General features: G+C 34.6%; 1 protein-coding gene across 1 annotated transcript; it reads right to left on the bottom strand.

Annotated features, from left to right (window-relative positions):
- Positions 1-8,574: 8,574 nt before the first annotated feature.
- On the bottom strand, positions 8,575-12,600 carry LOC149543983 (glutamate receptor 3.6-like). Its single transcript, XM_089796363.1, has 6 exons — positions 12,328-12,600; positions 10,884-12,208; positions 10,171-10,451; positions 9,867-9,898; positions 9,354-9,766; positions 8,575-9,159 (listed from the first exon to the last, which is right to left on the bottom strand). The coding sequence occupies exons 1-6, from the start codon at positions 12,587-12,589 to the stop codon at positions 8,695-8,697; spliced, it is 2,778 nt and encodes a 925-aa protein (XP_089652489.1). The 5' UTR covers positions 12,590-12,600; the 3' UTR covers positions 8,575-8,694.
- Between the last annotated feature and the right edge of the window lie 305 nt (positions 12,601-12,905).

Genomic DNA, 12,905 nt, shown 5'->3' on the forward strand with positions numbered 1-12,905 from the left:
CTTCTTATTGCACTTACCACTTTTTTCATTCTTGCAGCATATTTAGCAACATTTTCACCTTCCTCTATTTTCATGTCATCAAACTTTCATCTTAGACTTTCTCTCTTTGCTCTCTGGACATTCTGATCTCCTCCATATATATCTAATAAGGCTTTCCACATCTTGAATATAGTGTCACAATCTTTGATGTCGTCATATTTTGCATAATTAAGTGAAGATGCAATCTCAAGCATTGATTGATTGTGCTCCTTCTTTTTATTCAAATCATCTGCGATAAGAGGTCTTGCTAGATTTACATGTTCTATTCCAATTGAGGTTTGTGCATAGTCACCTATTGATCCAAGGTGCAATTTCATCAAACTCTACCATGCAGAAAAGCTATATTTTTTGAGCTTGGGAACTTCTCTCTTGGACATCTTGATCTTCCTACTTCTAGTACCTTGAAACTAAATCAACAGTTGGCTCTAATACCAATTATTAGAATTTCTTTAGAATAACTAAGGGGGGGGGGGGGGTTGGGTGAATCAATTATTCAAGGTCCAAATGTCCTACTTCAGCTTTTCACTAAGTATAGTGAACCCATTCAACTATTTATTCATCCAAGCCTTAACTTCTCTAATCAGTAAGTTACTATAAATCAACATGCAAGCATAACACATAACATAGTGATTTACGTGGAAACCCAATTTGGGAAAAACCACCAGTAACATGCTACTCCATTTTCACTCTTCTGAAGTGATGCCCTATGAAAGGCCTACCCTATTAAAGGCTTACAACACATTATTAAATGTGACCTTGTTAGAGGATTTAACCACCCTATTAGAAGTGAGCCTAATTAGAGGACTTTAGAACATTCCATTGGAATGCCACAATGTTAAAGGATTTACAAATGGTTGTTAGGCCAACCTAAGTCCATAAGATTTTCTAGATCTAATACAATTGCTAGAGAGTATTAGAATATCTTGACCTGACTACAACATACAACTTATCTTGTAGATCTTAGATCACTTCTCAGCTCATACTCTTGCCTAGCCTTCAATCTCTGCAACTCTAACAGCTTGCCCTCCTTTCAAGCCTAGTCTCCTTGAGTCTCCATGCTCAATGTACCAGTGCAATCATCTCTTCATGACCACTCATAGAAGCAGAGCCTCTATGCTCTTCCTTCTATAGATGTCTTTTCCTTGACACCCTTCCAACTATGTAGATTTGGCTTTTCAATAGCAATAGTATCAATAGCTCTTTGCTTCTTGGTCCATGACTCCTTAAATAGAAATCTTGGAGTTCCTTTTCCAACTCAATTCTTCCATCCTTTAATTTTAATTTGCATGGATTAGATAGAATTCATTGCATCTAACCCATATTCTATTTCCTCTAGAAACTTCTTCAATAATCCTTTAGAATTTTCTGAAAAATGGTTTGCATAAAATTCTGTGCCACCAGCTCATAATTCTTATCTTCTAACTCATTCACAAAATTCAATGTAACCACTATGTTGGCTCAGATTTGATGAATTTATGTTATTTGAAATAATGTAGTAGCTCAACACTATTGAAATATTGGTGCTTGGTACATACTGTTACTCAGCATCAACTGTGTTTTTCCTGATGCTCGACACTTGAAGATCACTTGGCACCAACTAATAATTTTCTAATACTTGACACAGGATCTTCACTCAACACTTGAAGATCACTCGGCACACACTAGAATTTTTGTTAGTTGGCTCCATTTGTGAATTTGCTCGGCTTCAACTAACTTGCTCGACACCCACTAATGATCTTTAGTTTAATCTTTGTAGTCAACCTTGTTACAACTTCTTCCTCTAATGTTTCTAAATGTGACCAACCTTTTTATCCTTGAGTATGCTATCAATACATCATTTAACCATTGACTTAACTAATCCTTGCACTTCATTACAACATCATAACTCAACCTTTCCCTTAGGTGCTCTTGTTACATCTTATTGATCAAATCCTCTGCATCAATCAACTAGGTGATAGTACTTGGATCTTTTAAGAAAATATTGATCCTACAAATAGCAGGTTTGACATTAATGACAAAACAATGATTGAAAAAATTCTTTTAAGAACAATCTTCCTTCTTTCCAACAATTCCCCTCTTTGATCTTCAACAATGATCTTTTCAATCAAAATTTCAACATTGTAGTCTTTTAGGTCATCAAACTTGGCATAATTTAGGATTGAGGAAATCTCAAATTTTCATGGTTATGATCTAACTCATGTCTCAATTTTTCAATAGTCAAAGGAGTAGTTATTACCTCTACATGTTCATTTCTCAGAAAATTGACAACAACATCACTAATACTAGATACATGTAGCTTCATCAGGTTTTTCCATGCACAAAAGTTCTCCTTATTCAACTTGGGTACATATCTCCTATTCATTATAATCTTTAGCTTTAAATACCTTCAAACTTTTCTCTATAAGAACGGATGCTCTAATACCAATTTTTAAAAACATTTAGAATAACTAAGAGGGGGAGGGGGTGAATCAGTTACTCAAGGTCTATATGTACCACTTCAACTATTGAATATTAAACACATCAATGTTTAGCTAGTCTTTCTTAACTTGTTGTTGCTCATTCTGTACTATAAAACTGACATTAAATTAACTTGCATTACATAATGAAAAATACTATCACATGTAAAACATTCATAAGGCATTCATCACAGTTTAACACTAGGAGTTTACATGGAAACCCAATTTGGGCAAAACCATCAACAACATGTCACTGTTTTTCACTCTTTTGAAGTAAGCTCTATTAGGAGCCAACCTTGTTAAAGGTTTACAATGCACTTTGTTAAATGTGATTTGGTTAGGGCATTTAATCACCCTATTAGGAGTGGCCTTGTAAGAGGACTTTAATCATTCCATTTAGAATGTCACCTTGCTAAAGGATTTATGTAGACTATTAGGTCAACTTTTGTTAAAAGGATTTCAATATAAACTATTTAAAATGATAAGAAAGAAAACAATATGTTTTGATGTGTGATTACAACTCACTTTTTTTGGTTCAGATCTTTGTTTAGTCCTTATGTTGGTTCACTGATAAGTCTTTCATTATCATCTCTAATCTTGATCTTCTTGGACACCCTTCAAGAAATTAGTCTACTCTTCTCATCAACACTCAAGCCTTCTGCTCAAAATCACTTCATCACATCCACAAGCTTTCTCCTTTAGCTTCACATTCACACTCTTGTGTGCTTCTAATCAACCTTTCTTTGTATATGAACTCGCTCATACACATTGGTTGGGCTAGGCTAGGCTTGACTGGATACAACTACAAAAGTTTGATTTAGTATCCCTTTAGAGAGGCAATTCATGCTTTACCATTTTCTACATTCACCACAGATCTTAGCGTTTACGATATGCTTCAATTTGATTCAATTTATTTGTATAACTTCTCAATCATCCTCTATAAACTTCTTTAGAATCCTTCTGTTAGGTCTTTACCTAATCACCATCTTGAATTTAATGATCCAACTCATTAATCTAATCTTCAACATGTTTTACATCTCCTAAGAAATCAACTAAGTTGGCTTGATCGTACGATTCCTTTGAATTTCATCTTTTACTCTCACTCGACAATTATTGAATTCTAATACTCGATCAACACTAAAATACTTAGTCACTGTTTAAGCTTTCTGGTTTGGCATCAACTAACTTTCTTGGTTGATGCTAATGCTCAGTCAACATTAGATTTTCTTGGCAGTAAATATGGCTTAGTTGACACTAGCATTACTCGACATTCCTTATTAATTTACCCTTTTTCTTGGCTTGGCTTAGATTTCTTGACTCAAGCAATTAATTTTCTTTATCAAAGTCTATCTAATCAAATACCCATTGTAACATTCTTTTCATAACTTCAACCTTTCCTCTAGGTGCTATAAATATGAGTAACTCTCAAATCCTCTTCATCAATCAAATAGATAAGACACTTACATTAGGTAGCAATATGTCTCATCTATAAATTTGACATCAATGAAAAAACAACAATTGTTCCAATTGTAAGTTTCTACAAATCTCTTCTCCAACACCCAAACATGAGAACATTTTAGAATTAATTACAAAATATAAAGGTTAACCCATAGACATAAATCAAGAATCTAAAGTGAAAGTGTTATGAGTTTACTAGTTTCATGTTTAGAAATTCTATCATTTCAAAGTTTGTTTCTCAATTGTTTGGATCAAAGTTGATGTCAACATATGTTATTTGTTTAATCATGTTTCAAGTATACTAATTTCTCAAGTGATGTTGCACAATATGCCTAGAGTCCCATTCTTGAAGCTCAGACTCTAATACTAGATGTAACACCCCACTTGTGAACCTAAGAGAAATAACCTAACTTGATTCAATATTCACCAATTTTTTTTTTTCAAAAGCTTAATCAACGTCAAACTAACAATGTGAAAGAAATATACACATACGCATCAAGCATACAAACAATTACAAATACAATTTTCCATTCCTCAAGGGTTCCTTAATGTTGAGTCACATTTAATAAGTTTGTATTAATAAGTTTAAGTTTCAAGTACATGTTCATGATCATAAATAAATAAAAAATACATTATCTCCTAAGAAAATGCATAAGTATAAATGATAAAATAAAAATACATCTAATTAATAACAACCACTTCACATGTTGTAGGGTATGTGAGATTAGATACAACTACATTAGAATACAATATACATGTTAACACATATACATCAACCAAATAGAAGTCTCCAAGATAGGAATAAGAATGATAATGGTACAATTGCATGAATGATGATCCAACATTTACAAATCTGAGGGGGACCCAAATAGTAAGAAGACACTACCTCCCGACCACATGGTCACTTGGTTAGGCTTCCACTCCCATTAGGCAGGGAAGGTAATGAATGATCCACAAATGGCTATTCAATCATAAAATATTCCTAAGAAAGGAATCTTAATAGCTAAACTACCTCAAGGGTAACAAAAACTACTAAAGAATATGAGATAATCAAAATCAAAAGACACTCATTCCAACACCAAGGCCATATACAAAATCAACATACAAACACAAAGTATAAATTGAGTACCAAAATCACGAGATAAAATCAATGAAATATGTACACCTCAAGTCAAAGCCACATGCCAAGGATAATAACCAATAGATAACAATTGTCATCAATGAAAGTAAATCACCCCCAATAAGTACAACATTTAATACACCATTAGAGGAAAATGCAAAATTTACAGAGGAGATTCAAGCAACATTCTAGGGAGTGTCATCACATGGTTAAATTTCTTGAGTTACCCTAGACTAGTCACTCTAGACCCCAAACTCTCGACGTGACTCATGCAGAACCACAATGCCCTCTTATGAAGACAAGAAAAAATTAGTCATACCTCATACTAGGTATCATCCCATTCCCATCCTTAGTCTATACAAATACTCAAGGCAATAAATCTAACTTAGATTTTTAAAGTGTTTCCCAAATATTATGTTATGGATTATCACTTATTACATAACTTAAAATAGTTACCTTGGTACTGAGCAATTTAGAAACCAGACCCCTATTGCAAGTCACTCCCAAAGACATGCACCTAGGCTACCTCTCCTTAGCATATAGGTCATAGTTGTGTCCCATATGAGAACACCCATAATGATCAAACTCGGTTCCTTAACATGCAACCCTAAAATAAGTTGGTTCTCCCAACCCAAGTAAATATAGATGCACCACATAGAAAATCTCATAAGTGCAAAATTCAATTTAAAACACAAGGTCGTCATTATATATAGAACAAATAAACATCATAGAAGATATTATGGAAAAAAACCCATCTGGTGTGTGTCCTAGTTGGCCAACTAAACACTCCTAGGAAAAAGAGCCATCAAGAAAAGAATAACATATGGCTATAAGTAACACAAGGACAAAACATAGATATCCGAGTCACATAGTAAAAAAAAATCATTTATTTTATAAAGTCTAGTTGGACCGTCTGGATGTTTTCAAAATATAATGATACACATGTTTTTTAAGAGTCAAAAGACATTTTCATGACTAATTATTTACAATTTTTCCATCAAGCATTGCTAAATACCCTATTGATATTAAATAATTAGAAACAAGCATATTTGAATGTCACAATTGCATTTTAAATTTTAATAGTATCTTAAATACATTGGCCTAAATATAAACAAGTCTATTTATATCATTACTTTAAAAAAAAAAAAACCAAAAAACCAAACATATCTAACTCATAACCCATAACAATAAAAATAATAATCTAATATTATCAAATCATATTTTACTAAATTAAATTAATTTACTCTAAATAATAACCCCCCTTTCTTTTAAAAAAAAGTTTAATATTTAATAAAAAATTTAATTATATATTTTTAAAATAATTTGGAGGTACATGTCAGGAGGTTGAGCTTTTCAAGCTAGCAATTTTTAATTTTTTTTACATAAAAAATTAAAAGATTTTTAAAACAAATTTTAAATTCAATCTAATTATATTTCAATCAAACCCTAGCCCAACAAATTCATTTTCTCACTAAACTTTTCTTCTATACAAACCAATAAGAAACTAATTTCTTTCACATAGATCTGAGCTAATAAAAAAATGATAAATGAAGAATTCAACACCTAGAAGTCACGAAACAAACCAATCTTTTCAAATGAAACATACTATTATGGGTTTCAAACCCTACCTCATGTTGATTCTATAATCTAGCAACCTAGTGAAACCCTTACTAAATGGAAACCCTTCAGAGCTTCTAAAATTTATCTTGCCCAAAATCTAAAAATTACTCCCCAAAAACCTTTGTGTGAAATAATGATTTGAAAACCTCTAATATAGAGCCCTAACTCCCTTTCAGGGTTTCTATCTCCAAAAAGCTTTAAAATATAATTATATAATTAAATTAATATTTTCATGCACTATTAATTCAATTTTTAATTAAATATATTATTTTTTATTTTTATTTTTTTGCTTCATTAATATAATGAATATACATTAAAAGAAATAATTTATTATTTTAATCAATAAAAGTAACTGAAGTACATTCTTTAAATGCAACTCTAATTTAAATCAATAAATTAAATATTCATACTAAAGTAATATTTAATTTAATTTTTTAAATTACGATTTTGTGTTGAATATTTTAATTTAGCCAATTATTGAAATAATTCCAACAATTAAATATCATCTTATTTTAATAAATTTTCCTCTTTAATTAAATAACATTTAATGATTCAAATACCAACGATTAATCCATAAATCCTAAACAAAAATTCTATGGAGCAAATCACAAAGTCAAATCACATGAAATGAATAAGGAAATCAAACAAAGCGAAAGTCAAACAATCCACAAAAAAAAAGACTCAGGGGTTTAGAAAGGGTAGATAGTTAGTTATGAGTCCTCCTTGCAGGGCAAGTATTTAGGCTATGGATGAGATTGGACATACTCATTATATTCTCATTCTTAGCATTGAGTTATTGTGATAGGGCATGCTCATCCTGACAATTCAAGGAAGTTGATGTCAGGTGCTTGCATCCTACATAAAAGATGAGCATGTACATGGGCGCACACACACACAAAACAACCAATGACAGAGAGTGGTACATCATGTAGATCCCGATTAGCAGGTGATTATGACTCCCTCCCTTAACCACATCAAACATGTGAGATAGAAAAGTAAAATAGAGATGCACACCATAGACATGCAATTATGGGGTAAGTACAATAATTCATTATGAGTCAAATCATCAAATGCTCAGATATAACAATCAATCGCTATGAATATAAAATAATCATCATTAAAGTCATATCATCTGACATCGTTATGAAAGAAATCACATGAACACTAACTAAGAATCATTGTAACATCATTAATATAGAAGTAAGCCTAATCATAAATCATCATGCCAAATATAACCAAGTAATCATCTCTAATATAGATGTAATCCAAGTTATTAAACAATATTAAATAATTGTAAATTAGATATCTCTAAAACTAACAAAGACATGAATTAGGCCTAAAAGTGTTTGGCAAATCAAACAAAAAAATAACATATGAGTGGGTATTACACGCCATCTATATGTGTATTTTTATCACTTCTTAATAAAAGCTTGAATGTTAAAGTTCTTCCATGTATAATCTCAAGAGTCTTTCCGCAGTCTAATTCTAACGACTTCCTTTCATCAAGATAACATTATATCCTATTATCCAAGGAAGTGTATTATTACTTGGTATTGACCATCTCCCTTCTATTCAATAGATAATTTGTACCTACTAATTAGTCACCCCTTCCATAAGTTTTTTTTTTTTTTTTCCGAGGATTGTCTAAGGTTCTGTTGATTAGACTAAAGGTAAAAGTTACCTCAGCCCTCCTTTCTCAAAAAATGAGAGTATCAGCATTTAGTGTTAAGTTTATATGTGTATTGTGAACATTATAAAGAATGTTTTTGTATGGATCAGACAACAATTTATCTAAAACAATATTCTTTTAAATTACAAAAAATAAATATATGTGAATTATAACTAAGACAAAAGTAGATTTTCTTATTCACCACAAAACAATTATGAAAGATATTTTTATTTTCAGTTAAATGTATTTTGATATCTGAATAGGCGTGGCTTATCACAGTATGATAATTATGGGAGAAGATTTTAATTTGACCAACAATCCAGTGTTTGTGGTCAACAGAGAATTATACGCGTTTCTCCAGGGAGTTTGCCTTGATGCGTGAAAGAAGAATTAGTCGAAGTAGAAGTCTCGCTTGCATTTGACAAAGCGGATGCCTTGTGTCTCTTTCTTTTTGGTGCTAAGATCTCCTTCTTGTCTGCATAATGGGCAAACGTTCGTAACCGGTTGGAGATGGACTTATCATCGGATGAATTCTCATTCCCGTGCCCAAATCGGTACAGCAGGCGAAACAAATAGTAAACCACGGCGAGGAACGATACACATCCTGTGAAAAGAAATACGCCCGAAAAGTCTTTGAGGCTCAGTTTGTTCGAATCCAATTCAGCAGACTCAACGTTGCATTTCTTTTCACTTGAGTTGAACCACTTATTCCGGATTACTTGCATCTCTTTGCTTTCTACAAGATTTAGTACACCCTTGGAAATTTCTGAAACCAGCGGAGACCCCTTTGGGAACACCTGCACATACAATTTGAAATTTGAATACATTTTAATAAGTATCGATTACAGCCATCTTTAAACATCACACATTAAGGAGGATATTAAGCTTTAAAAAAGTCAACTTTTACTATTTTACACTTTTAGTCTACAAATTAAGCATTAGTATGTGATGTTTAAGCCGTCCCCGATTACAAACAAGTTTGTCGACTTACGAATGAGTTGCCTCCTGTTTTGTACAAGGGACCAAGTCTGGCATAGTCATTGCATCCTGTTGACAGAAACAAATTTTGAGCAACAGTTTGCTCCTCAAATATGGCCGCCACTCCCCCTTTATTGGGTCCCTTCTTGAGTGCATCAGCGTAGTCTTCTACAGATGAATACGGGCGAAGAACGCTTTGATTCACACCAAGCTGTTGCACCAAATACTTGTCTACGAAAGATCCCTGGTGATACCCGATTGCCAAGTTTTGGGCGATTAGAGTCTCAAGGCTCTGAAAATTTGGTACGATTTGACTGACGGTCAGCATCGAAGACAGGCTGGCGGTGTAACTTGACACTAACACAAAAACTACAAAGAGCCAAATTGCCACCACTGCTCTTCCCAAACCGCTTACAATCGTCTCATCTGCAGAATCAACAAAATTGATTAATATTTCTAAGGCACAGTAAATTTCAGTATAGTTTGGTAATTTCTAAGATTATTAGAAGGGATAGAATCTTTTTACTTTGAGTCGTGAAGAGAGTGGAAAACGAAAACCTGCGTATTAAAGGCCAATTAATCGTATCAGGAAAATCTAAAAGCTTGGTATCGAACTATGAAGTTGCAAACAAACATTTGATGAAAGAGGGTCTAATTCAAATACATGACATTATAGATGATAAACTAGTTTTATTTTAGGTCCACCACACATAACTTATCTGAATCCATTGGATGGGAGAACATATTCAGATTCAAACATTCACTATAAGCTCCAGATTAAGTTTTATTATCAATCAAATAAACAACTTTTCTATGAAGTCGTGATGTACCAGATGAATGTCAAGACTTGTTTCCGAGGCCTCCCTCTAAATTGCCTATTTTGCCTGTGCTCCAGAAACCAGACAACTGCTCCCGTGAACATGAAAAATGCAAAAGTAGTAGCCCACATGGCCGGAGTAAATGGATGCAAAAATGCCCAGCAAATATTTGATCGCCTGTCTGAAAGTGCTACCATCATTATCAGTCCCGACTCCGTATACGACTGTGTGAAATCCACATAGTTGCTCCGGTTTGCAAGCACCGTTACATCTCCCACAACCGCATCAAAATTCTGTTTGGGGTTTTCACATTATATTTAGTCAGTCAGTTGGAAATGGAGATTTTATTAGAGTTAATGTTCTAATCGTAGTAAATAAATGATTATTTCACATATGATAATTTAAGTTGTAGTTAAGTTTAAGTGTAGAAACAATAACTAGTTGTAAATGTACCTGTTAGAAATGAGAAGTCCAAGGGTCACATGACTTTTGGCTTCTTATTCTTGACTTGAAGCTTGTATGTTGTATAAATAGACGTGTCCAGTCATATATTGTATTGTATGTGATATTTGATTAAATAAATCTATTCTGTGCTGGAATGTGGATTTAGGCAAATTTGCAGATAAATAAACATATTAATTTCTTTGTTGGATCTTCTTTATTTCTGCTGATTTGAATTTCTAATCAATTTACCTTGCAGAAAGGATCAAAAGAGGTGAACTGACCTGGTAATAAACCTGGAGCACGAGGTCATCATAGTAGCCCGCAGTGACATTGCCCGTTCCATGAGGTATGAATTCGTAGGTTAAATTTAAATCCTGTGATCTACTGAGCACCGAATTGAAAACATCAATAGAGAACCCCGTAATGTTGTAAGTCTTCTTTTGTGCATTCATGTCATGAGGCTCCACGCAGACGAATTTTGTAAACCCTGGTTGCCAAGGCACCCCAATTTTTAGTTTTTTGCCTGGCACAGGTATCTCCCACCCGCGTGGCGTCTCTGTTGATCCACCGCCCCAATGAATTTCTTGTTTCGAAGACATATCCAGACCCTTTTCTGTCCACGACCCAATCACTTTACAACGATTCCCAGCAACATTGATAATATCATATGAGCTCTCCAAAGGTTCTCCGCTTTCACGACTTATTTGAACACGACCGCTCAGGCCGGGAAAGTCCGTCTCTAGGATCTGATTCAGCAGTTTCTCTCCACCCTCATAAACCTTGAAATTCAAAATCTCGGTGCGGCCATTAGATGCTTTTGAGAAATCTCCATTAAACAATCCCTTACTCAGAAGATCATGGATTGCAATAGCAACGGCCCACACTGTATCATATGCAACAAGCGCGCGCGGACTTAAATCCACAATTGGTATTGTAGGATTCTGAGCTTTAAACCGCTGTTTCCATCTTTTACCGAATTCGTTCAGCCTTGGCTCGTCGGTTAGACTGAGTTTTCTCTTGACACCCAACACGCCATTCATAGAGGCGAGAGAAGTATCGTTGAAGGAGTCTAATAGACTGGCAAATCCGTCAGTAATGATCCATACATAATCACTGCTTATCATACCCAATTTGGCCGCCTCGGAAAACAGTATGAGGGACGAATCGGGATGCATATGCACAATTAATACACGAGACTCCAGCTGGGTCAGGTTGATAAGCTTATCCCGAAGAAGGCTTCTCATTGCGGAGAGGTTAACCTGTGGAGGCACCGCATCTTCGTAAACAATTTTAGCCCTCACTTCTCGCAAGGCATCGTTTAAGGCCGGGATGGCTCCTCTGCCAAAATCATCATCCACATAAACAAGCGCCACTTCCCTCCATCGATACTCCTCTGCCAGCTTTGCTATTGCCCTCATTTGCATATTATCATTGGGTACCGAACGGATGAAGTAAGGGTATCGATGCATCGACAGAGATGGATTCGTTGCGCCAAATGTCACAATTGGAACATGCGCTGCCATGCCCAAATACCCAACAAACTCAGCCACCACGGATGTCTGTGGACCAACTATGCTTACACATCCTTTTCTTATCAGCTCCAACGCTGCAATGTTCATGACACATCAACCCGTTGCTATTCTTTATTGATCCCCATCCCCTCAAAAAAATGAACAGGGAAAAAAAGAGAAAATGATATATTCCGTTATAAGGAGGTTTCCTTACCTTGAGAAGCGCCAGCGAGTGCATCTTGTGTGGAGTCTCGGATATCAATGTTGAGCAGCGTGCCATTCAGAATACTGGTGTTTCTGTTTACATCTTCAACCGCCAATTCAATAGCAGTCTTAGCTATCTTTCCATTAGTTGTTGCAAACGCCATTATAGCTCCTATGTTTATATAGGGAGGATCAGTTTCTCCCAGTGAAGCAGCACAAAACAAAAGAATACCCAATGCAATCCGCAACACTGCACATCCAAAATTGGCCATTTCTATACTCTTTGTTGAGACCCTGTGGTTTGCATAATCGAACACTACCTAGAAAATTGCTTGATCAATTAATAACACAATTCCTCCGGTGGCAGGCTGGGTGTAAAAACCGGACTTAGTCAACCAAGCGGAGGGCTCACGTTACCGACAATAGAAGATTCATAGGATGCCGTATGAATCCCTACCATGTGTTATTCATTAGATTTGACTAGGTGAGTTAGAGAATCTATTAATCTTTTCAAGTCAACCAACCGATCTATACACGCCCGTGGCTATACAGCCACGAAAATGCACTTTCTTTACATTGCTTTTTATA

Source organism: Cupressus sempervirens, chromosome 8 (assembly GCF_028749045.1).
Source record: "Cupressus sempervirens isolate cs-2001-9-10 chromosome 8, ASM2874904v1, whole genome shotgun sequence".
Classification (NCBI taxonomy): Eukaryota; Viridiplantae; Streptophyta; class Pinopsida; order Cupressales; family Cupressaceae; genus Cupressus; species Cupressus sempervirens.